The sequence below is a fragment of the Centroberyx affinis genome, unplaced genomic scaffold, assembly GCF_046629955.1.
Source record: "Centroberyx affinis isolate AG114_WGS23_722 - 3 ecotype Tasmania unplaced genomic scaffold, CSIRO-AGI_Caff_v1 ptg003493l_1, whole genome shotgun sequence".
NCBI classification, from domain to species: Eukaryota; Metazoa; Chordata; class Actinopteri; order Beryciformes; family Berycidae; genus Centroberyx; species Centroberyx affinis.
The window spans coordinates 81,282-104,974 of record NW_027281448.1 but is presented as its reverse complement, the minus strand read 5'-3'; the positions used below and the strand labels follow the sequence as shown (position 1 = coordinate 104,974).

General features: G+C 44.0%; 2 protein-coding genes across 3 annotated transcripts; both read right to left on the bottom strand.

Annotated features, from left to right (window-relative positions):
- Positions 1-603: 603 nt before the first annotated feature.
- rgcc (regulator of cell cycle) lies at positions 604-7,187 on the bottom strand. 2 transcript variants are annotated; one of them, XM_071539725.1, is made up of 5 exons: positions 7,039-7,187; positions 6,238-6,411; positions 2,895-3,002; positions 2,393-2,455; positions 604-1,402 (listed from the first exon to the last, which is right to left on the bottom strand). In XM_071539725.1, the coding sequence occupies exons 1-5, from the start codon at positions 7,070-7,072 to the stop codon at positions 1,395-1,397; spliced, it is 387 nt and encodes a 128-aa protein (XP_071395826.1). In that variant the 5' UTR covers positions 7,073-7,187; the 3' UTR covers positions 604-1,394. The 2 variants fall into 2 exon arrangements, with proteins under 2 accessions (XP_071395826.1, XP_071395827.1); XM_071539726.1 differs by lacking the exon at positions 604-1,402 and having other exon boundaries at positions 2,382-2,455; positions 7,045-7,187.
- A 1,863-nt stretch (positions 7,188-9,050) lies between these two features.
- On the bottom strand, positions 9,051-23,402 carry f5 (coagulation factor V). The gene is made up of 25 exons (XM_071539720.1): positions 23,146-23,402; positions 22,465-22,547; positions 22,018-22,140; positions 21,089-21,301; positions 20,451-20,612; positions 19,936-20,157; positions 19,501-19,666; positions 18,882-19,062; positions 18,677-18,773; positions 18,155-18,360; positions 17,203-17,350; positions 16,837-17,049; positions 14,197-16,459; positions 13,871-14,039; positions 13,408-13,644; positions 13,035-13,251; positions 12,642-12,821; positions 12,257-12,373; positions 12,070-12,141; positions 11,630-11,715; positions 11,308-11,463; positions 11,035-11,179; positions 10,746-10,897; positions 10,069-10,251; positions 9,051-9,879 (listed from the first exon to the last, which is right to left on the bottom strand). Exons 1-25 carry the CDS (start codon positions 23,307-23,309, stop codon positions 9,733-9,735), a joined length of 6,102 nt encoding a protein of 2,033 aa, XP_071395821.1. The 5' UTR covers positions 23,310-23,402; the 3' UTR covers positions 9,051-9,732.
- Between the last annotated feature and the right edge of the window lie 291 nt (positions 23,403-23,693).

Genomic DNA, 23,693 nt, shown 5'->3' with positions numbered 1-23,693 from the left:
GCTAAGAATTGAGAGGGAGTGTCAGAGATCAGCAGGTCATCGACACACAGACAGAGAGAGACACGGAGAAGGACACACTGAGGAAAGAGTGTGTGTGTGTGTGTGTATGTGTGTGGGTGGGTGGGTGGATTTGGGGCACGTTGCTAATGTGCTGAGGTGGTGAGGAGCCAGCTGTCACTCAAAGATTCCCACTGTGTTACCGCTCCCATTCATCCAGTCAGCAGCTCTACACCTACCATACTCTATGGCCTCTGGAGGGAATCAATACTTGTTAGATTGGATTTTATTGAATTGTATTGACCTATAAAGTGCTCTCTTTTTTGTTGCACAGCACACACTAAAATCAATGATAATTCAATGTGAAATAGGCTACTGCACTTAACTCCAGTTGGGATATACTGTAGATAGCGGAGTATAGATAGACAGGCTGTAATGGCTAAAGAGAGTGAGAGAGAGAGAGAAAGAGAGTTTCCCTGTGCTGCACATTCAATTCAGCTGGAGTGTTTTGTTACTGAAACAACTTGATTGGAGCCCAAAGAAACAGAAGAGTCAAGTCAAAAATAAAGAGAGGAGGCATGTGTTAAAAGAACAATATTTCATACTTTAATATTATCTCTGGCAGACATTAGCAGTATTAAATACACTGTATTGCTTTCCAGTTTTTTTCAGGGTGGATTAAGATTTCAGTTCACATTCATTAGAAGCATGAAACCAACTTTTCTCCAGTCAACGAGTGTCAAACCTTAATCTGACCAAAGAAGTCATCTCAATACCAAGGCAAATAGAATTTGAAACAATTATTATTTACATAAGATACAAAAATATATTTCACAAAAAAAAAAGTTTTTCGGATAAATTTACAATAACCAGCTCTATAAAATTACAAATATACTTCTATTATAAAAAGCCATTTTTAAATACTCTTCCAGCTCAAGTTTTGGATGAGGGAGCGTAGCCTGACCTGTGTGTGTGTGTGTGTGTGTGTGTGTGTGTGTGTGTGGGGGGTAATTCTGACAATATACTTTCCAGTTACTCTCTGTTGCATATTTTCCTCCTCTTCGTTCCTCACTACCTTGCATGGAGTCCATTACCTCATGGCTATTCCTGTCCTTGTTTTCCCTACACTGTTAATTTTGACCCTTCCTGCAGCCCTTACAGCCCAGGTGGCCTAGTAGATCACTGCAGACTAACTATAGGAGGGAGCTGGCTAGATCTGATGCTGTGGTGGAGTCGCTTGGCAGTTGCTGTGCCATCCAGCTGTATCCTGCTGGGTGGCAGTCGGTGTTGGGATGGAGGAAGGGGGATGCAGCCTGCTCACTGGGGGTCCAGACGTCCACTCCCTCTCTCCCGCATGGCTACACTCCAAAATGAGTCTGAGTCTCCACGTCTCCATGTCACATGCCTAAGAACAGAACAGACAGACAGACAGGCTTCTGGTTAGGACGGGACTGCCTGGCTCCTTGGCCGCCAACTCTATTCTTGGGGAGGTGGACGTTCGGTTTTTACAGGCTGGTCATCGTAAACACCGGTGACCCTAATAAACACGCTATTCTGCGGGGCTAACGGGGGGCTGGCGGGCTGCCTGACGATTGCCTGATTGAATGTCCAGCTTTAAGAAGGGATTGGACGCCCTGCGAGCTGCGAACGAAGGACACTCAGTGGCCCGGAACGCACCGGAAAGAGCAGGGCAGAGGGGAAAACAACATTAAAACAAGGAAGCATTTCAATTCCCCCACTCCCCTCTCCATTCCATTCCTGACATTTACAGTGGGAATTCCAGCCCAGGTTTTAGCCCAGCACACATTCCATGTACTCTGATGCAAGTTCCAACACTCACAAGCCCCGTAGTAAAGAAGAGGTCCAAAACAAATAAACTGGGCTGCGTTACCCTGTTACCCTCAGCGCTCTATAAGCTACTAAACCAGTCCCTCTCGCCCTCTCAGGTTACAGTTACATGCATGTACATATATACACATGGCTCTGTGTGTGTGAAGAAGAGATAGCGAGAGAAAGGGATACAGGGAAATAGAGAACCTGTTTATGCACAGTGTGTATGAGGTGTATATTGCTGGTAGCTGCACTTTTCTTGGAGTCTCAAGGCTTTCTAAGTTGAGTGACAGGTGAAAAGGGATACGCTGCCTTTCTCTCCAGTGTAACCCCAGAGGCCTGCCGGTCCGCCCGCAGCACAGCGTGCCTCCGCTCCTCTTTAGTCCCGACACATCATTGTTTCTTAGAAACCGAGGGGGAGTGACTGCCGTGTCACTTTATGAGTGGTCGTTAGCATAGCTGACATAGGGAACAAACACTCACGCTAATCCCGAGTAGCGGGCGGGTGCCAGCGCTCGGGCTAATTCATCATGGGTTTTGACAGCTAGGTTGCATTAACACTTACTCGCTAATGTCTTGTCAAGGTCGGCGATGAAGTCCTCCAGTTCTTTAGTGTCGCCGAGTTTGGCTGCGGACACGAGGGAGAAAGAGAGAGAGAGTCAGGCTGCGGACTGAGGTCTATTAACAACCCAAATGCAGCACAGGCCTACAGCAACAACAGCTAATGTGCTCAAAGAGCTGCTATAATAAGAGCAAAATTAATCTGTCATAGGCATCTTTAAACACACGGCTCAGATCATAAGACAGCAAATAGCAGATCATAAGACAGCAAATAGGACTAGCCTTGAGGTTTGTTTTTATCAGTACAGCAAGCTTATCTCACTACATTTGATTCACCCTTTATAATACTAAGAATAATCTCACTCTGAACCATGTCTCATTACAGCTGTCTGGACCTGAATAATGAAGCTGCACTTTGCCAAGGATAGTCAAACTGAGACTGTATTTGACTAATGAAAGTCAAATGGAGAGTGTATGTGTGTCGAGGCGTGAAGAGCGTAGCTCACCTTTGGGTGACATAAGGGGGGGTGAAGTGGTGGCAGGGGAAAGCACAGTTGGGGAGTTCAGCCTCTCATCGCTGAAGCTGAAGCTGTTTCTGTTGAGCGACTCTGCACCTGAGAGAGAGAGAGAGAGAGAGAGAGAGAGAGAGAGAGAGAGAAAGAACAGACAAAAACATATGCAGAGATTAAATGTGTGTTCACCTTTTAGAGTGCCCCAAGAAGCCTGAGGCCCTTTTGAAAACATCCACCAGTTCTGTGTCACTCTCTCACACACACACACACACACACACACACACACATACATACATACACACACACACACACGCATGCACTCACACGTGTGGAGCTGCTGTTTCTGATCTGTGTCAGTGGAGCAACTTCAGTGTGTAATCAATGCATTCTCTCCTAATGACAGCCTTCCTCTATGGCCTGTCGCACATGTGCATTTATACGCACACACTGGCATGTATGCACACAAACACATACACACACACACACACACACACACACAGTATAGATATTTTCTAGTGTTAAGTCCTGAGCAGATATGTTCACTGTGTATGACACCAAACTGCTGTATGAATGCAGTAACGTATTGTCTAAACTGCAGGACTGTAAAGCCAATACTGGCTTGTGTAACTATAACTCTGTCAGCGACTAGCCCTACATTGTGGCAGTTAATGACAGCAATATAACATGTTGGCCCGAGCCACAGAGCGCCCCAAAGTCAGGCAACTCTTCCCCTGCTCAGCAAGATTTATCCCTGACATGTTTAGAGGACTGCTCTTTCTGCCTCATCCTGCCTTCCCCATACAACCCTAAACCTCTGAACGGCTGCTTACATAAATGATATAATGGCCACTTTGATTCTGCCAGACCATATTTCAAGCGGCCGCAGAATATGACATATTTTCACTGTTTGTTTGTCTGGTAAGAAATGGAAGGAGTGAGAGGAAAGAGAGTAGAGGGAGACCTTTTGTGGGATGAGCTTTGTCTGAAGATATACAGTAGCTAGGTTCCTGTCCTACAGGTTAGTATGTGCCTGGTCTGTCTGACTGCATTTCCCATACAGTTATCATCTAAGCAATTTTGCTGACAAGCATCAGGCCGAGGTGCTTGATAGAAATATCCACCTTCCTGACAGCGATATCTGTGCAAGTATGAAGCGAGTGTGTGTGAGCGTGAGCAGATCAGGCAGCACTTAAAGCTGCCCGTCTCTATCTTGGCTCCAGTGGACCCTGACAGAGTGTCTCAGATGTCGACCACTTACCTAGTCCCCCCTCTCTGACCCGTACCACTCCCACCACTCGGCACTGAACACACAGCGTGAGACGGGAGACGCCGCACACAAAGGGGGAGCGCTCCCAGACACACACACCCACACACACACACACACACACACACACACACACACACACACACACACACACACACACAGAGTCGCAGTCTATGATGATAAACATCAGCGTTTGACTTTGGAAATGGAGCTGCCTCGTTTCTCAGCTATAGAATAGGCTTCCAGGTCTGCTGTTAAATGTTGAACTCTGTTTCTTACTCTTTTACCTTCTCTCTTTCTCTCTTTCTCTCTCTCTCCCACACACACACACACACTCTAGGGTGCATCTCCAAGACCCTGCACAGTTCTGTCCTTTATCCACGCCTTCAGCAATCCATCCATCAGGCTACAACACAATAGGGCGTCCCTGCGTGGGACAGGTCCCTCTTCAATAGACTGCCATGGAGAGGACAGAGCTCATGCAGGAATCTGATCCACTCTGGCAAATCAACAAGCTCATTAGTACCAGAGACACAGGCTCAAACACCTTCCCTGTTTTATCACTGAAGGTGTTTTTTGAGGTGTTTGTAGTTGTAATGTGGTAATTACATCAATGCTGATTTGGTAAACACTGTTGGCATTGACAATACTCTCACAAAACCACTGGAACCTAGTTATTATATGAGTAATTGCTGTCAAGAAGAGAGAAATCAGCATGCTTTTACTGCAGCAATTAGATTGGTATTAACATAGGTTTTACATAAGAGACAACACCAACGTTTCCACAGTGCCTGATTCGCTTTCTGGAGTCTATCAAGCGTGTGATTGGAGAGCGGTCTAGCCTGCAGTTAACTGGACATCCTCTCCTCATCCTTAAACTGTTCCACAGGCTGCCGTTCCAGAACACTTAAGACTATAAAGATCTTTTCACATCTTCCCATGGAAATCCCAACCCACTCACATGTGGTTGGGAAATTAAATAACTCTGCACATGGGGACCTGGAGCATATTTCTCTCGGTATGTCAGCGTATGAGACTATCGCATTTGGGGTAGGGCCTGCCTGAGGCCAGCGCTGCAGCTGGGTAAGCGGGTCTTTAAAATGCTGTATGGTATGGTAATGTGCAGCCTGGAGCCTACAGGAGAGAGTCATACAGTCAGCTTTATGACAATAAAACTTTAGACAGCCACAAAACCGTGGCTGCTTCTCAATACGGGGGCAGGTCTGCCAAAATATGCAGCAGTAGCTCAATCAAACGCCAAGATCTCTGGACAAAGATCAAGGATTTCTCTCTCTCTCTCTATGTGCCTCTCCATGTGTGTGTGTGTGTGTGTATGTGCGTGTGTGTGTGCGCACGCACGCTTTACAGTTTGCCAGCAGACCGAGCCGGCCACTTGACTGCACATGATAAGATTCTGCACACGAGGCAAAAGTATTACAGGGCAGGGGAGGAGAAGAAGGAGTAAGACTGACTCCAATGGAGGAGTAGCATTAATGAGGCAAACTACCTTGTTCCTTATGAACAGATAGTGACCTGACCGCCATGTTGGGCCTACAGCTAATGGCAAAGCTGGTGGAATTCCTTCAGACCATCAGTCACAGCTGAATGACTAGTCTGGATATTAAGAACAGACCATTAGACGGCAAGAACTATGAATAATTTCCACAGCGCCTGATTTCCATTATGGAGTCTGGAGTCTCCAAAGTCTTCTGTTTTTGCACTAATGATTGACTTTCAATTGCACTATTTTGAAGTATGACACCTTCCCTGGTTTTATCGGTATGTTTGTCTGTATATGTTGAGGTGATTTGTTATGTTTTTTATTGTGTTTAATGATATGTATTTTAATTGTGTTTTTATTAGGCCTATGACTTTTTGCTTGAAACCAAAAGAGCATGCTTGCATTGGGTATGACAAGGTGTGACATTTGCTATTGCATAGCCTGAGTGTGTCCAGTCTGATCTTGTGTCAAATGCCATTAGATGCAGGGACTTTAGAGACTTGAAGCCCCGGGGCCCCTGGCGGGAGAAGGGGCCCCTTCCATAGTGCCCTAACCAGTGCATGGCTACTCACTCTCTGAGTCGCTGATGCCGCTGTCGCTGACGCTGGCGCTGCTCCTCCTCTTCATGGTCTTCAGGTGCTCGTCGTATCTGAAGTGTCGCTTCTCCACCGGCGACGTGAAGTCCTCGATCACCGCGTCGAACTCGCACAGCACGTCGCTCAGGTCCTCCTCTTCCACGAACTTGGCTGCGAGAAAATTAGAGAAAATCAATGTGGCATCTCTATGAGTTGTTCAATATTCAGTTTAGTTGGATCACCCCAAGCCATGGAGTTTCATCAGAGCAGCAGCTGTACCCAGTATTACCAAAACCCTGCCTACAAATAGCCAGCCTATAGTAGGCCTAATTGGAATATTATAGAAACGGGAATAGGAATACCATAAGGTGCCATAAGGTCACTATAAGCAATTGAGGACAACAGGAAATCTAAAAGTCCCTGTAGGGGTATTATGGGAAAAGTGTGAAGTAATATAGGAATATTATAGTGACACCAAAGGAGATAAAGAAAAAAATAAAAATAAAATACAATAATTTGATCATAAACTCACTACTGAGTACCACACACACACTTAAAGTCCCTGCACGAATAGGAAATTAAAAAAGGCATAATCATAAAGTATGATAAGGTCACTATTAACTCACTTTTGACTTTCAAAATCCCTATGGGAATATTATCAGAATATAAGCCTATAGTGAGTTTTCATTAGGTAATCCTCAACAATGCGCAAACTAACAGGCAAGTGCGAGTCAAATTGTTTACAGTTTATGATGGTTAAAAAGAAAAAAAAGAAGAAAGAAAAAGATTCAAACTTACATTTACCTTGAGATTTCAATTTGGGGGACTTCATGATTCCCGGTGTGAGATTATCCAGTAGGCTACTCTCGTGAAATATCTGCGTTATGTCCCGCGATGTAAAGTCCCACTCTGTCCTCCTGTCAGAGGATCTGCCACTCCTGCAAGCCTCAACTATCCCGCCGCCCCGTCCGAAGACTGGCTTTTTAATCTGCACAGCACCGTGGGGGCGGTGACAAGGAGAGAGGGAGAGAGAGAGAGAGAGAGAGAGAGAGAGAGAGAGAGAGAGAGAGAGAGGGAGGGAGAGGGAGAGGGAGATGCACTGACCGTTTCAGCTCTTCCCGGTTGAAGTTACACTCCTCTGGCGTCTCCCTCATAAAAGCATGTTTGTAAACAACTTATGTGTCACTTGGCAGGCAGGGATGTAATACTGATATATTTATAGCCGCCGCGACCCTGTGCTTTTCATATTTTATCACGAGGCAGATTTTGACAGAACGAGGCCAAATTGTAATTAATATGCAGCAATAACATTTAAGCACCATCCGTTTCTTGACTCTTAAATCTTGGTCTCAAAGTGGATATGGGCCTAGAGTCGAGCTAATAGCACGATGTGGTCATACTCCATCTTTAGTGAATGACTAGTTTTCATTCATAGTTTAAGAAACTGCATGCATAGATTACAATTGTCTAGGTGTTCAGGACAGTGGTTCCCAAAGTGGGGTCTGGGGACTTCAAGGGGTCCTTAAGTGGGCTCCAGAGGGTCCCCACCAAAAGCAACAATAGTTACATTTCAACATTATTTCATTTGAAGGTAGTGCAATGAGCCTGTATTATATTATCCTCAATGTAATCTGTGCATCTATGTGGGGGGCCCGGACATTAAAAGGTTTGGGAACCCTTGGTCTAAAGTAACTGTTGTTCTGCTAAAGTGAGGTTGGAGCGACATCTGGTGGTCTGAGGGGACAACTGCATCCAATGCTTTGAACATAACCCTCCCAAAAAGTCACCAGCACTGTGATGTCTGGTCAGATGATTCAAAGTTTTCAGCAATGCAAACTAAATTGCCCTTAACTGTCCTAAAGAAATAAGTGTTTATGCTTGCCAGAAGGCCAGAAGGGCAGCTATCTCTATGCTGGCTAAGATTGTATAGAGCAGCTGATGCAAGTAACTGCTCCTGCTGCTGTTATTTCTCAGTGCAGTTGAATTGGATGATTGCTTTTTCCATTTGACATTTCTCTACATTTCACATTGCAAGTGGAAGCATTTCACAAGCTAGTAGAAGATTCATTTCAAGTTTTTAGAAAAGCATACATCTGTGCTGTCCCTACGGGGATCAATGTACCGTCACATTATTATTATGGATTTCCACCATTAATTAACATGGCAACCGACAGCTGCTTCTCATCACTATTCCCAAACTCTCAGACAGCCAGCTGTCCAATAAAGCTATCTGTGGTCTAATCTACCTAGACAGATCAGTAGCATACAGGACAGTCCCATGCTGAGACTTTCACACCTCCAGTGCCCAGTTTAACAGGGCCGGCAAATGGACAAACAGCGTGTGTGTTTGCAGCTGCACGTGTCTGTTGACTCTGGGGGCCCTTAGGTGCTACTTAACGACAGGCTTTGCCTCAGCAGAGGTGCTAAAGGTGACACCTTCTGAGGCGCCATACAGATATCGATGTTCACATACTTGGCATGGCAGAGTGCCTCCTCATCTAAGCTCTCTCTCTCTGTCTGTCGTTTGCTGTCTCTCTCCCCATCTCTCCCTCTCCTCTCTCTCATTCACTCTGTATCTCTCTCCATCTCACCCTGTATCTCCATGTCTCTTTCTGTCTCTCTTTATAATTTTACCACAGAGTTATCATGCTGTTTGCCAACGGCACAAATCATTGAGCCCGACACTGTATAATAAGAATGGTAATTATATTTATTGACAAATAAATTACATGTTCTCTTAATTCCACTTACATATTTACATTTATTTACGTTCATTCATGATACAAAAATAAAGGATATAAAAGTGTGCAATTGGCAATATATGAAAGGTTTCATTACAAAATGCCATACATCCATTTTTGAAAAATGTAGCAACCTGAAAAACACAGATGGTCCTATCCTCAAAGGCTTTAAGACATCTTAGAACTTCAACAGTTACCAGTGAGCTGCTTTACTTTCATGCCAGCAATCATTTTGTAAGAATATTTTTATTTTTTTGACTGGTATCGCTTTTTGTAATGAAACTCTTCATGTTGTATTCATTTATGCTTCCCTACGTATGTAAGAGGCAGTAACACTGTCTGGGTATCTTATTGGCTTGCAACATCCATTTCTGGCTAGAATGTAACTCGAATTCCCCAGTGGCATGAATCCTAATTTATGCTGCAGGTTTTACTTGCACGTTTCACAAGCTGTATGATGAGCTTAACGAATGGCCTTACCATGCAAAGTGGATATTTGATGCAGTGCATGTGTCTGTTTGCTTTTGACTGCATGCAAAGGCTATAATATAGTATATTTAGTATCCTTCATGGAAAGGTTAAAGGCTACCTCGCTACACAAGTGCCTGACTGTGCCAGTGTGTTTGGATTTGCGTGTGCATATACTGTATGTGGGCATATGTTTACGTGCATATGGGTGTGTGTGCTTGACTTGACCTGTCTTCATTTGTGTGTGTGTGTGTGTGTGTGTATGTGTTTCTATCTAAGTGCATCACTCAAAGTCGCAGCCCAGCAGCTCTATTCTCATGGTGATGCAGCTCTTCCAGCTCTTGGGGATGATTCGGATGAAGCGGGAGAAGATGGGAGGGTAGATGTAGTTCTTCACATGGCCGTTGTTATCTGTGTTCCCTATAAAAGTCTGGATTCGATAGTAGAAAGAGAAGGATAGAAAATTAAGGACCACTTCTCTACCAATGTCAGGAAAACTCCATTTACCAGATGAGGTAAAAACTATTAGAAATAAACCCTATCATGCATCCTGGCCCACACCGGGTGGGTTGGATTCTCCTCAAAACTATATTTCCCATGGGACTTTGTCCTGGCTTACCTTGGACATGTAGTCCTCATCGTCGCTGTATTGGTTCCAGCGTATCCCGTCGTCACTGTACTGCAGGGCGTAGGAGATGACGTACATCTCTTTGCCCAGGGACTTGGCTCCTTGTGTAATAATACCTGTGATCTTCGTCACCTGGGGCAGCTCCACCCGCAGCCACTGGTGCATGTCATTATCCTGGGGGAGAGAGCAGAGAGAGATGGTAGATAATCAATGTGTGTGTGTATTGGTGTGTGCGTGCAAGTGTGAACTACAGCCCATGCGAGACACTGGGATTCCAACTGGAGAGAATATAGGACATGGTTGATGGTAGATCCAAGGTTCCCACACTCACTTGGACATCAAATGCAAAGACTTTTCAATGACCTCCAAGGTCTTGTTTTGAGAAAATCAAGGGCTCAAATTTGTCATGTTTTGAAATTGAAATCCATCAAAAATGTTTTACTTTTCTCAAATCTGACAGCAGCCCACTCAGGTCCTGCATTTAACATTTAACATCTATATTGACATTCTGTGTGTATTCCTATATTTACAATATGTTCAGTATGAATTTGAGTACATTTGCTTGCACCATTCATATTTGATATTTTATGCATTTTTGTGTTTTCAAACAAGCTACATAAAATAGTTGTATTATTATTATTATTATTATTATTATTATTTATTATTACCCTAGCCTGCCATGCGTTGACGGTGCCCTGTGTGTTGAGGCGTGCCAGGGAGGGTTTCCAGGTTCCAGAGTACCAGATGGAGGCGGTGGAGCTGGCGGTGATATGATGATCCTTTATCAGGCCGTTCTCCATTCCCAGAGGCACAGAGCAACCTGGAGCAGGAAAGAAGCTTCCTATTAGAGGGACCTCAATTCTTCCTACTCTTGCTTTCTCTGTCTAGGTCTTTCTGTCTCTCTCGACCATACACACACACACACACACATACACACACACACACGCAACCTCTTACCGTCCAGCTCACAGCCGTAGAACTCCATGCGGACTGTGGCCTTGTTGTACCAGCTGAAGGGGTGGAGTCGAATGAACCGTCCAACCAGAGGAGGAAAGAAGGTGTTCGTCTTTGTCTGATAGGCGTCCTCGTTCCCAGTGAACATCTAGAGAAAGGCAGAGACAGCGAGAGAGAGAGATGAGCAACAAAGAACAATCTTATCACACCCTTTTCTGTTAACTCGCAGCTGAAACCTGTTTGCATTGATCATGGATGTGATCTAACTTCTCCCACCTTCCTGAAGTTCCTGCTGTCGCCCTTGTAAAAGAACCACTTCCTGCGGTCGTTGCTGTAGGAGATGGTGTAGTTGACCACAAAGTGGGACTGGAACATCTGCTTGGCTCCCTGGGTTGCCACCTGGCTGATCACCACCGGCCGCAAGAAGTCCACCTGAACCGACAGAGTCCACAGGCAGCAGATATAAGCAAGGGTATTCACATAGAAAGCAAGCATACACATGCACATATAGTCATGTACGTATGCATATATCCTTGTTATGATGTCTCTCTCCCTCTCATACAAGCACACACACACACACACACACACACACATGTACCTGAATCCAGCTGTCGCTCTGCTCTGTGCTCCATGCATTGTATTTACCGTGGTTGTTTAGTCTGGCAAGATGAGGTTCCCAGTATCCTTCAAAGACAGAAATATATCCACATTTTTGATCTGATATGCAATGCAATTGTTGTAGCCTATTGTGAATACGTGTTATACGTGCTTATGTGTGTGTTAATGTGTTGTCTAATGTAGTGTGCAATGAAATGGAATGGAATGGAATGGAATGCGAGCAACTTTTCTTATGGTCCAAGACAAATTTCTCTACCGAGACCAATAAATCTAAATATAAATCTAAAAACCTATATTTTACTGATGATATCTCTGTTTACGGAGCCCTTAGTGCAGTAATTTCACAAGTGATTGTGATTGCAGTAGATTCATGGTGTGTCAGTTGCCAGGACAGAGGGAGAGAGAGCAAAGTGTGGCTACCTCTGGTGTTGACTGCTGTGATCTGGTTGTCTTTCACACTCCCTGACCCTAAACCCAGAGGATGGGAACAGTCTGGGAAAATGCACAAGCAATATAACAACATTAAAACACCACAAGAAGTCAACATATGAACACAGTTATGAAGTCATATTCTTAATGTTGCAACCTATTTTTTAGTGGCTCGTACCATTATCTAGAACCAGGAAGAGGGTCTGCATGCCCTTCTGTTGGTTGAAACCAATTTCTGACTCCAGCAGCCACAAGCCAGGCTTGGATGGCCACATCTCCAGAGTAGCAAAGCCCCCTGGGAAAAACAAATAGCTTGGTAAGTGGACATATACTGGCTCAAGTTCTTATTTTTGCTTATTCAATGATGATGAAATGTGAAATGGTAGCAGACCGCTTTCAATATTTGCAGTAGTTGACATTTGTTAACATCATTTGAAAATGTTCTGTATCATTTATCTGATTTGCTACATTATGTGTCCACTTGCTGTCCACCTCTATTTCACCTCTAGTCCAGCTTTCTATTTGAAATCAACAGATGAGGCTATTATGGAAAGAGTGCTGACCAGGCAGCAGTGGGTAGACGGCCTGACGGTAGCTGTTGGTCTGCTTGTGGAGGAACGTCTGTCCGTGGAAGTGGACGCTCTGAAAGTCCCTGGGAGAGCCCATGTTGATCAGATGCCAGCGCGCTAGCTGGTTAGTGTACATCCTCAGGCCCTTCAGGCTGTATATAATGCCGTTGATGGCTGGGGATACAACATGGAGACTTTTATGTCACAGCACAACATAATTTTCTGGCTCAGTCACATGGATGTATGGGAGTAAAGCTAATTTATCTGTGTGACATCTACCTCGCTCATTTTGACTCTCATTGAACTATTATAAACAGCTGCTGTATGCGTAAATAAAAATAAAAGTAAGACTAGATGCCTTCATTAAGGAAATGTAGGGTACATTACAGTGGAACCTGAGGTTCTGTCTGAAGTTGGGGTCCATCACCGTCCGTCGGCTTTTCCTCTCCATCCTCTCGCGGTTCTTCTCGTAGTACCAGCTCTGGGACTCATCAAAGGTCTTGAAGAGCAGCACAAACTCCCTCATGTTTTCCAGGTTCTTCTCCAGGTTGCCCTTCCGACACACCAGCAAAGGCCCAATCAAGCCTGAGTGGATATCCCTCTCCTGTAGACAGAGCATACAGTAAGTTAAATATCATTATTTCATAAATAAATGAAATAATTCTGTTGAATTCAGTTGCATTGCTTTTGTGAAAATAGCATTCATCACTGACAACCACGCATTTCTCACAATAGTTAGAAGGTATTTCACTGTACTTACAGGATTAACACCAGAATAGTAGGCCCATGTCCGACAGTACGACTCGTCTGCCATTGGCCCCACCCTAGCATCGACCTTCCATAAATATGTGAAGGTGGTGTTGGGTTGAACCTCATTATCATATTTATACCAGTACTTGGACTCGTCCTCATAGGAAAGCCCCTCTGCCTGCTTGGTGTAGGAAACCCCATTTGGGTGCAGGGAGTATGGGCGTTTGGCATTGTTCCTGAACACCACCTACAAGCCAGAAAGATGGATCCTGTGCTTAAAGTTGGGACTTTAAGTCTATATTTCCATAAGACAACCATCAGATTGTATATGTATATGTACATGTGTGAAAAAGAGATAAAACAGACAATTGTGATGCCTTCATAATAAAAGAAATTTAAAAAATATGCAGCATCCCAGGAAATTGCTAGTGTGTGAACGTGCAGACAGATTGTGACTTTAGGTTGGTGCTTACCATGATGCTCTGTCCGACCTCAGCCTTGATGATAGGCCCCAGGATGCCTAGATGTTCCCCTATCTCCCCACGGATATCAGGCTGTCTGAAGGCGGCATCCAGGTAACCTCGGAAAACCACCTTGGTGAACTTCGTTTCTCGGCTGCTTAGTTGCGACTTTTCCTGCCTCCTGTGGTGATAATATAGAGCCTTATTTCAGGTTTGCGTGTTAAGAAATGTGCATCTGTATTGGCCGTACACATTTTTTTGTAAATCTGAATAACATTTTCATCTCATATTCCACTTTTCTCAATATTACGTGGCATTATGACCTCATCTGTGGTTACCTCTGTCCATAGCCAGCATAGTCCCACTCCACCTCCTCTGCGGAGATGAAGTATGTCTTGACATTCTGGCCAGCCATTTTTATGTAGTATTTGGTGGTCTCATCCATAGTGAAGGTGCTGATGTCTTCTTGGCTGCTGTAGGGGTCTTTGTAGGTCACATACTCATACTCATCCTCTTTAACATCTGCCCTGTCCAGGCCTAGATGATCTGGTTCGACCCCAGGAGCATACAGCACGTAGTCGCTGAAGTCGGCCCGGGGCACACCGATGACCACAGGCGTGTTTATCAGGTCCTCCTCATCGGAGATGGGCTGTGGTGCGTGGTAGCGGGGTCGTGACCCACGAGGGGACATGCCTGGGTTGAATCCACGAGGAGAGAATGGTACTCCCGGCCCCTGGCCACTCTTGGCCTGGGGCTGGTATTCCTTCTTCCTCTTGGTTTTCATGCCATGGCCTTTCTGGGGTCTCTGTCGGCGGTTCACCTTCCTGATATTAGGTTTCTTTGTTGGGGTTGGGGTCGTTTGAGGGGTCCCCCCAAAGTATTTCGTCATGTGGACAGGAATCTCCATGGGGACCATTTGGTGCGTTCCCTCGTAAGTCCAGTTGTGCCCCTGTGGGTTGAGGGAGGTGGTTTTAATCACCTCTGTACTGTTGCCCTTTAGGTAGATGACCACTTCCTCACTGCTGTCCCAGGCACCCAGCTCCTCAGACCTGCTGTCCAGAATAGGATCTCTGGAGAGGGAAAGGTTTGCTGAAACCACCGTCTCATTGGTGAAGACTTCTACTGAGGATGTGTGGTTGAACCGGCCAAGAAGAGCTGTCACATTCTCCCCACTCTCAGATTTCATCTCCTCTGATATATTAACTGTGATATTTTGCAAGGCCAGAGTTTCTGTCAAAATACTTGTGTCATTTTCAAATTCCAACCTGTCAAAACTTGAATTGGCTGGAGTAGTCATGGCTTCAGGGGAATCCGTTTGATTTCCATACTCTTGTTCTGTTGTGGTGCTCAGTGAATCGTTGACATTGGTCGTGTTACTTTTACTGTCCACCTCCAACTCCAAACTGGTTAGGTTGCGGCTGTCTGCACTGCTGATGTTAAGCTCTCTGACTTCAGCACTTGGAATGGATCGTGACTGGTTTGTTCCATCTTCTGACATATTTAAGTGGTTTGTTGCAGTGTTATTCACAGCCGTCTCATTGTATGACAGAGTGGTGAGCGATACGTTACCCTCCGATCTGCCATACTGATTGGATGATAGGTCCTCCTGTATCTCAGGCCCGTTATCCAAGGCAGACAAGTTGGCCCCTGCATCTAGGCGTACTATCTCCCCTGTGGTGTTGGAGCTGGGACTAAAAACAGGCACAGAGTAGGAGAACACATCCCCTCTGGTGATTTTCTCCTCTGACTTCTCCGCCTGGATCGTGTTCACAGAAGCCTGGTTTACACCCATCTGGGTTACATTCGTTCTTTCAGTCTCCAAGATGGAACTGACATTTCCGAGTAATGTTACAGTAAGATTGGTTGCCTCCGTAGTTAAGTTCCCCCCCGTTAATGATACAGTAGTGTTATGAACGGTTGTGTTCTCTGTCTCAGGCACAGGGGCGTCATCAAGTTTTGAAGCAACTAGAGGAGCACTGCCATTAGTAGTTATGTTGTCATCCTTTAGTAATACACTGGTCTTATAAACTGTTGTGTTGTCTGTTTTAGGCACAGAGGAATTGTGAAAATCTGAAGTTGCACTTCTCTTCTGTATATACATTGTATTCTCACTGATGCTTTGGTTCAAATTCTTTGCTGTAGAGTTTAGTTCATCAACCTCTTGCCAATCTGACAATAATGTGTAATTTAATGGATTTGTGGTACCATTTCTCATCTCCGTCTCCTCGCTGATAGAGCTTAGTTTAGGAGTGATGTTCGTATCTCTTTCAGCATGACCAACAACATCATAGTCGAGGAAAGAGAGATCCAACTCCTCTACACTCTGGTCTCGGGATTTGGTCTTCAGAGACCTGAGTCCTAATTCATCTATATACATTTCTGTGAGATCATCGCTTGGCACTTCTTTCTTTTCTGTGACTGCCGGCTTCTCCTGTTCCTTCTTGAGCTCTTCGAGGGTAGGAGGTTTCCACACTTTGGTTGCGTCTGTCTCATAGTCAGTATACTCATATACGTAGTCCCGGAAGCACTCCACGTCCTGAAACTTTACCCGCATCCCTTTGGTCGTCTCGTGGGAATTCAGGGAGGCCAGCAGCCAGACACCTGATTCAAGAGAGACACACAAATTAATATCAACCATGGTATATTATTCTGCTGTATGCCATGTGTAAAAGATGTAATGTGCACATCAAAAACTAAGGAACTGTCAGTTATTTTTTCATGTGTGTGTGTCCAATGGTGGCACTGCCTATTGATAATCTTGATACACGTGCACTAAATATGACACAGTATGACATACATATTAATTTCTCCTGTCCAGGATATGTATCAAGACAGGTCTATTTTGTTATATATAACATTTACAGTCTATACAAAATTAGAACACATATTTACATAGGTGGCACATTATTAGAACAGTTCAGTACTTTGATATATAATAAACTGATTGGTAAAAGAAGTCAATGTAAGCGCTGACTGACCAATGTTGTCCATGTTCATGGAGATGGTCTCTCCAGTCATGGGGTAGAGGCTGAGAAAGTCCTCTGTGCGCTCATTCAGCTCAAACGTGTGACCGTAGAAGGTGGCTGTCTGGATGTAGTCCTGTGCTCCTATGCTGGACACGTGCCATGTTGCAATCTCACCATTGCAGAAGCCCAGGAGCTGACCACTCTCAAACACATAACCGTTAATCGCTGCAAGGACAAAAAAAAAATGTTGGTCTGACAGGCAGCCAAAGGCAATGGGCTGACATACGACAGAAAGGAGGTGGTGAATCATATCTTTTTGGATTAGGTGCTATTATGAGCGTCAGTCACCACAGAATGATAGATTATGACAAAACTCACTGTGCATAACATTGGACTTATAAAAGTCTGGGTCTGCCTTGTTGACTCTGGATCGATCACAGTAAGAACGAATATTTTCATCCAGGTACCAACTCTTGTTCTCATCGAACACGGCAAACATGGCATGCTGCTCCTTGTCTGCTTTCAGCTATAGGAACAGAACAAAAAACTGTATTCAGCTAAGAAAAACAGTCGTGTGATGATGATCTTAAGCAAGTTAATATGTTGTTGTTCTTTTCAATGTGCTGCTTCTTTTTATGGAGGACATGAATGAACGCAATCATGAAATGTTAAATGATTTATTATTTACTGCTATGCATCCAATAATCATGCCACAATAAAATGTGAAAGTGAAAATGAAGTACAAATAAAAAATGAAATTCCAAAAGAAATAGAAAAGATGAAAAGAAAGTTAAATCTAAAGTTAAATCTAAAATTAATGAATTAATAATGTTTCTGTATGGTTCCGCCCCTTCTAAGACCCACCCTCCCAAAATGTATTGATGGTATCATTAACATACAGTTTGCAATTTGAAATATTTGAAATTTCATTGAAATGTCAAATGGGAGAACCCAAAATGAAATGGGAAATGGCAATGTAAAACAAGTGCATGCATTTTTTTCACATTTTATTTAAATTTTCAAATTCCTGTTCCATCTTTTCTACTTCTCTGAAATTTAGTTTTTCTACTTAGAATTTCATTTCCACGTTTACCTCTCATTATGGTATGACTATTGCACACACGACAGCAAATATTAAAACATTTGACATTTATCGACTGCATTTGAATTTTTGTTCTATATAGTACACTACTTTTAGTTAGTACTTATGTATATAAATAATACTAAATATACTAAATAAAACAGAAAGCATTCAAGTTATGGATAAAGCTGTGGAAGGCTGTTAGCCTGGAAGTGTAAGTACGTGTAATATGCAATCGATTGTTTTTACCTGCACGTTCCTGACGTTGAGGGACTGACTCTTGCAGATGAGGAGCGGTCCTATCAGTCCGGAGGCGATGTCGCGCGGCGTGTCCACGGCGCTGTGGTACAGACGCGTCAGACACCGAGAGTCTCCATCCAAGGGCTCGTCCTCTTCAACCACTTTCCACTCATAGGTGTGTGTCTTGCCTGGCTGGACACCGTGAGATTGGTTGCCTGGGAATACACAGAAAACATTTCTATCTGTTTTATTCTCATCATTTTATATATCCAAAGTGGAGTTGGCAGTCCATTGTACAGCAATCAGTTTGTGTTTATAGTGAAGAGAGACAGAAATGTGACGAAAAAAGAGACATGGCAGCATTGCATAGGCTGGGATTTGAACCCATGTTGTCACAAGGTGCATTATCAGATTAAGCTACTCAATTCTATTCTATTCTATTCTATTCAATTCTATTCTATTCTATTCTAGTCTATTACATTCTAGTCTATTACATTCTATCCCATGCTTGTGTGATATGGTTTTGGTTACCTCCTGCAGGGTAGTTGAATCCCTCCTGTGATTTCTCTATTGTCAGTCCGTGTGGGTAGATGCTGTAGGGCCTGGAGGCCATGTTCTTAAAGACTATCTGTCAAAGAGCAGGAGGATGTGTGAAGGCTCACAGTTTAAAATCACTGGTAAATAATCATACAAGATCTACTTCAAAGGCAGCGTCTGAGAATTAACATGATCTCACCTTGACAACATCTCTGATTTGCGCTCTGATCACTGGGCCCAAGATCCCAACCTCAGTTTTCCTTTGCTTGTTCTCTGCCCTCACAGTGAAGGTTTCGTCTGTGTACTGAGTGTACACCACCTTCCTGTACTTCCCACCTATGCGGTTAGACCCCTGCTTCAGGTACTGGGACTTGTAGTCCCTAAACAAAGAGAGAAGACGTTTTATTTAAAGGTGTCATTTGTTACATTTTAACATGAAGAGATTGTTACCACATTCATTTTGAGACATTAATATAATTTAAAAAAACAAGACCATTGCTGAGAAGATTGGCAGCCTCTACCAGCTGCCTTTTACCGCTGCATTTTACATTGTGAATCACTGGGTCGGATTTCATGGGAAATCTGCTGTATTGATTTACACAAAACAGGAAGAGGGAGCTGTTCTTCCAGCACAAACAGAGCTAAAGCTTTCAGATGTTTATCCAGTTCAGTTAAGCCAAAGAGAAAACCTTTGACTGGGGAAGCAAACATCATCTTTACAATGGGAAGCAATAGGGTTTATGGGAAATGTGGTCTCAAGTTTGAGAAACACTACCACCAACAGTACCACTGGTGTGAGTGGTGTAAATGCTGTTTACTCGTCAATGTATGCCGGCATGTTGGGTGCGTAGTTCCAGACGATTTCCTCAGCAGCAATGTAGTATGGCCATTCCTTGCTGTGGCGTCTCTGGTCAATGGTCAGCCTGCGCCTGGGGGCCTCGAAGCCTTCACAGTTCTTCACATCCACAAACCCATGCATGCCAGCTGCAGTGGGAGAAACACATCATTTTTTCTTGTTGCTGAATTTGCCAAAGGAAAGTTCCTATTATCAAGTTTGATAGATGCTAGAACAAGTTTGATAGATACTAGAACTTTCTAAAATGAATTGGACTTCATTTCAAGCAGTACTATACACCCCAACATCCTTTTTTTTTTTTTTACTGTACAACAAGATTCCTTTTTAAAATGTTGGTGACGTAGAACAGGAACACATAGAGCAGAAGATACCAGAGATGTAGTTTCTATTCCTGTACCTTCCAGGTGACTGGCGGTGTGTGAGGAGAGCAGCCAGCGCCCGGGGTAGACAGCCGTCACGCTGGCGGTGGTGGCCGAGCCGCTAACCAGGCCGACCGATGCCACTTTATGGCCGGCCTGCTGCAGCACTTGCCCGTTCATATGCACTGAGAACACCTCGGGCTCCGAGCTCATAGCCATCAGATGCAGGCTCACAGAGGTGTGGGCACACATACTGACATCTGGAGAGAAAAGAGGATTTTACTGTAGTTTATTTTGTAGAATATCTGGTGAATGTTGTTCACTGACACATAGAGAGATATAACTCATCGTAAGTCTGTCATTTTGTTGGTAAAACTTCATAACCAGCACAAATAAAAAACTGTATCAGATAATATGAGCTACAAAGGGCTGATGAGGGCTGAAAAAGCTGCCTAGGGTATCTGATTGACTACTGACTGACTGGTTGATTAGCTCTCTGACTAGCTGACTGATTGGCTGACTGTCTAACTTACTGACTGACTGTGTGACTGACCAGGCAGCGATCCGCTTGTGTACCCATTAACGGTGTATTTGACATGGTTGTCTGCGGCATGGCCTGCTGGTTCATACCAGCTCAGTTTCTCATCAAAAACCCCAAAGAGGAACACAGACTCCTGGTGGAAACGAGCCTGTTGCCCCGACTCATCCAGACTGCCTGGGGAGAGAGAGAGAGAGAGAGAGAGAGAGAGAGAAAGGGAAATAAATCAATGGTAAATTTCATGCAACGTTGTGCTTTCTCCCAACAATATCATACATACAAAAAAATGATAACACAATGAATGAACAATATAATACTGAAACATAGGGAGAATGCGATATGGTCACAGTTTATTTGGATAGTCCAACTTTCTATCAGTGACTATAATGTGATGTGTGGTTAATGTGGTTAATGTTAGAAATAGGGTCAGATTAGGGTTGGATTTAGGGTTAAAAATGGGGTCACGTTTAGGGTTACATAGTCTGTGGAGATGCACCAAATAGACAAGTGACACTTAGTTGAACAACTAGTTTTTGTCACCTGACAGTTGAGTATCAGCATTAGACTATCCAAATAAAGTGTTACCTGCCATATTTCCTCTGTTAAAGCCTATAAGCACGCAATTGCAGAACCAGCTGTATTTCACTGCGTACCAGGCTTGCAGATGAGCAAGGTGCCGATGAGGCCCGAGTTGAAGTCCTGCACCATGTTTTGGTGGGAGATGTAGGTGTAGGTGATGCAGGTGGGGTCGTCTCTCTGGGGAGCCACGTCAGACGTCACCTCCCAGTAGTAAGTGTGTTCACAGTTGGGCTGCACCACGTCATCCTCCTTCTCCTTCAGCGATGTGTTGTCGAAGTACTGGGCTCCTGGGGGAGAGAGAGAGGGGGGGGGGGGGGGGGGGGATTCAGTTTGAATCAGGGGAAATACTTTCAACATTGTGGTCAAGTAAAGAAAGATTAAAAGTAATCCCCATCTCATTATGGTCAAATTAATTGAATACCGACGCAGTGCAGGGGGGCTGGGACAGTATTGACTTTGTTAATAGAATTTGTGAAATAACTGGAGTAGAAACATTTGACTCATATCCCAAACATAAGACTGGGTTAATGATTTTAGCAGAGTTTCCTGTATGCAATTCAGTCATTTTAAATTTCCTCTGCACTCTGACCTGTTAATTAAGGAATGATTAGTCTCAATCTCCTAGATCCACAAAGGCACTAATATCCCTCTTATTATATCTATCTATATGTGTGGGCACAGACAGTGATTTCCTAAGGCTTAGGAAGGCTTCCTGTTGGACTTCAGTACAGTCTACTTTGTTAATCTGCCTGTCCTGGTTAATATTTCAGAAAAAGCCAAACACATCTGTTTGTCACATTGCCCAATGTTGTGTACTTAATAGAATGAGTAACATCAAGAACGCCCAATGCAGACCCTTTCCTTACAATGTTCCCAACAGGCCACCTATGTTACAGTGTGGCTGTCTGACATTTTGGGGGTCGGTGTCTTCAGAACTGGGTTAGCCACAGCCCAGCTGCAGCAGCCATAACATACATGTATGGCTGGGTGACCAGGCACCCACCCTCTGACTGTTTCCCGTAAGCGATCCCATGTGGGTGGATGCTGTAAGCTCTGTCTGCCATGTTCCGGAAAGTGACCACGATGGTCTCGCCCTCCTGGCCCCTCAGTGTGGGTCCGAGCAGACCTGCACGGAAAGAGGTTTCAGTTTATTTGGAATCCGCCCAACTGGTATGTGTACATGTGTGGGCACACTGTGGCAAATGATGTAAACTCATAATGACTCATCATCAGTCATTATCTTTCTGTTTTCGTTTTCTTATTTGATCATGCAAGACTGTGACTGTGAATGCTTTAATCATACTCTATAAACAAAAAGACAGCACAGGTATGCTCCACCATAGGCTTGTTTCTGTCATGTTGGTGGAAGCTGTATTGAGAAAGAGGGGAACAATTTCCAAATAAGAGCCAGACAGTCAGTGGGTTAATGTAAACCCTAGAGGACATTTACCTAACCAGGCGGGATGAGTCTTAGCCTGCTTGAAGCCTTCCTCATACTCCCTAAAGACCACCTTCTTATAGGTGGGGCCAGACCTGGTGAATGGTGGAAAAACACAAACCATGAATCAGCACAGATGAAACACCAGACGTATGCGTTATCCAGAACACACAGCAGCTCATGTCAACAAGACAATTTCTTCTTAAACTGTAACTGATGTTCCACTATGTATGTGTGTGCGTCATGCCAACACTGATAGTGCAACAAAAGAAGTATAAATACTATTGATGATATTATGAAATGTAGATAGCACTGAATATATCTTATTGAGTCTTTATTTTTACATTTTTTGAATGACAAGCTGTCAAAGAAATTATGCCTGAATGGTTATTGGAATGTTTTTTACAAAGTACAGCCAACTTCAACAACAGAATGCTAGTCCATCCAATAAACTGTCTCACAAAGTTATTATAAAATAGGCATATGTCATATGAAAAATGGAAAATAATGAAATCATCATCAAATATTCATGCAGTCATCACATAAATAAAGAGAATCTATCACTCAGTTTGTGATCCACAACACAGAAATGGTAAATCTAACTGAAAATGATAAATCCACAATAACTTGTGCAAAACCACCAAATCCTCCTCTTGTATTTTAATATCACAAATCCTGTAATGGGTATCCTACCTGTCCGGGCCATTGCCTGAGTAGTTCCAGTCTACCTCAACAGCAGCGATATAGTAGTGTCTCTCCCTGAGTTGGTCCTGGTCTGCTTTGACATGGAGGAGGACAGTCAGAAGAACCAGGACAGGCAGGAGACGCGGGGCTCCAGCCCGGGAACAAAGCCTCATATCTGGGATCAAAACTCCAGGTGAGAACGGTCTGTTCTGCGAGTCAAGAAGCTGTGATCTGACAGAGAGGTCCACTCTGTCCTTTATCTGACACTGTCACACACACCCACGCTCACACTACTCACACACACACACGCACACACACACACGTTTAAACATTATGTCCCAGGGCAATGAACTGTGTCTCGGCATATTTTTTTTCTCTTTCTTTTAATTGAAACCTCGTGTGTTGTGCTGTGAGTCAGCCCTAGGGGTGTGCTTATTCCCATCATCTATGCAAGAGCACAGTGGGGATGACACTTGAAGATTTAACTACAAAGGATTCTGACCTCAAAGTGTCCCAGGAAAGTTTCTTTAATCTGTCTGTTCATCCACAGATGTGCC

Excerpts from the sequence above, each read along its gene's own strand:
- rgcc (XM_071539725.1), bottom strand. The coding sequence starts at position 7,072 with ATGAAGTCCCCCAAATTGAAATCTCAAGGTAAAT. Across the intron at positions 6,412-7,038 it reads ATTGAAATCTCAAGGTAAAT|CCAAGTTCGTGGAAGAGGAG; the intron begins GTAAGTTTGAAT and ends ATTTTCTCGCAG. Across the intron at positions 3,003-6,237 it reads CGGCATCAGCGACTCAGAGA|GTGCAGAGTCGCTCAACAGA; the intron begins GTGAGTAGCCAT and ends TCTCTCTCTCAG.
- f5 (XM_071539720.1), bottom strand. The coding sequence starts at position 23,309 with ATGAGGCTTTGTTCCCGGGCTGGAGCCCCGCGTCTCCTGCCTGTCCTG. Across the intron at positions 13,645-13,870 it reads AGGTCGGACAGAGCATCATG|GTGGTGTTCAGGAACAATGC; the intron begins GTAAGCACCAAC and ends TCTGGCTTGTAG. Across the intron at positions 11,464-11,629 it reads AGAGCGACAGCTGGATTCAG|GTGGACTTCTTGCGGCCGGT; the intron begins GTACATGTGTGT and ends CTGTCGGTTCAG.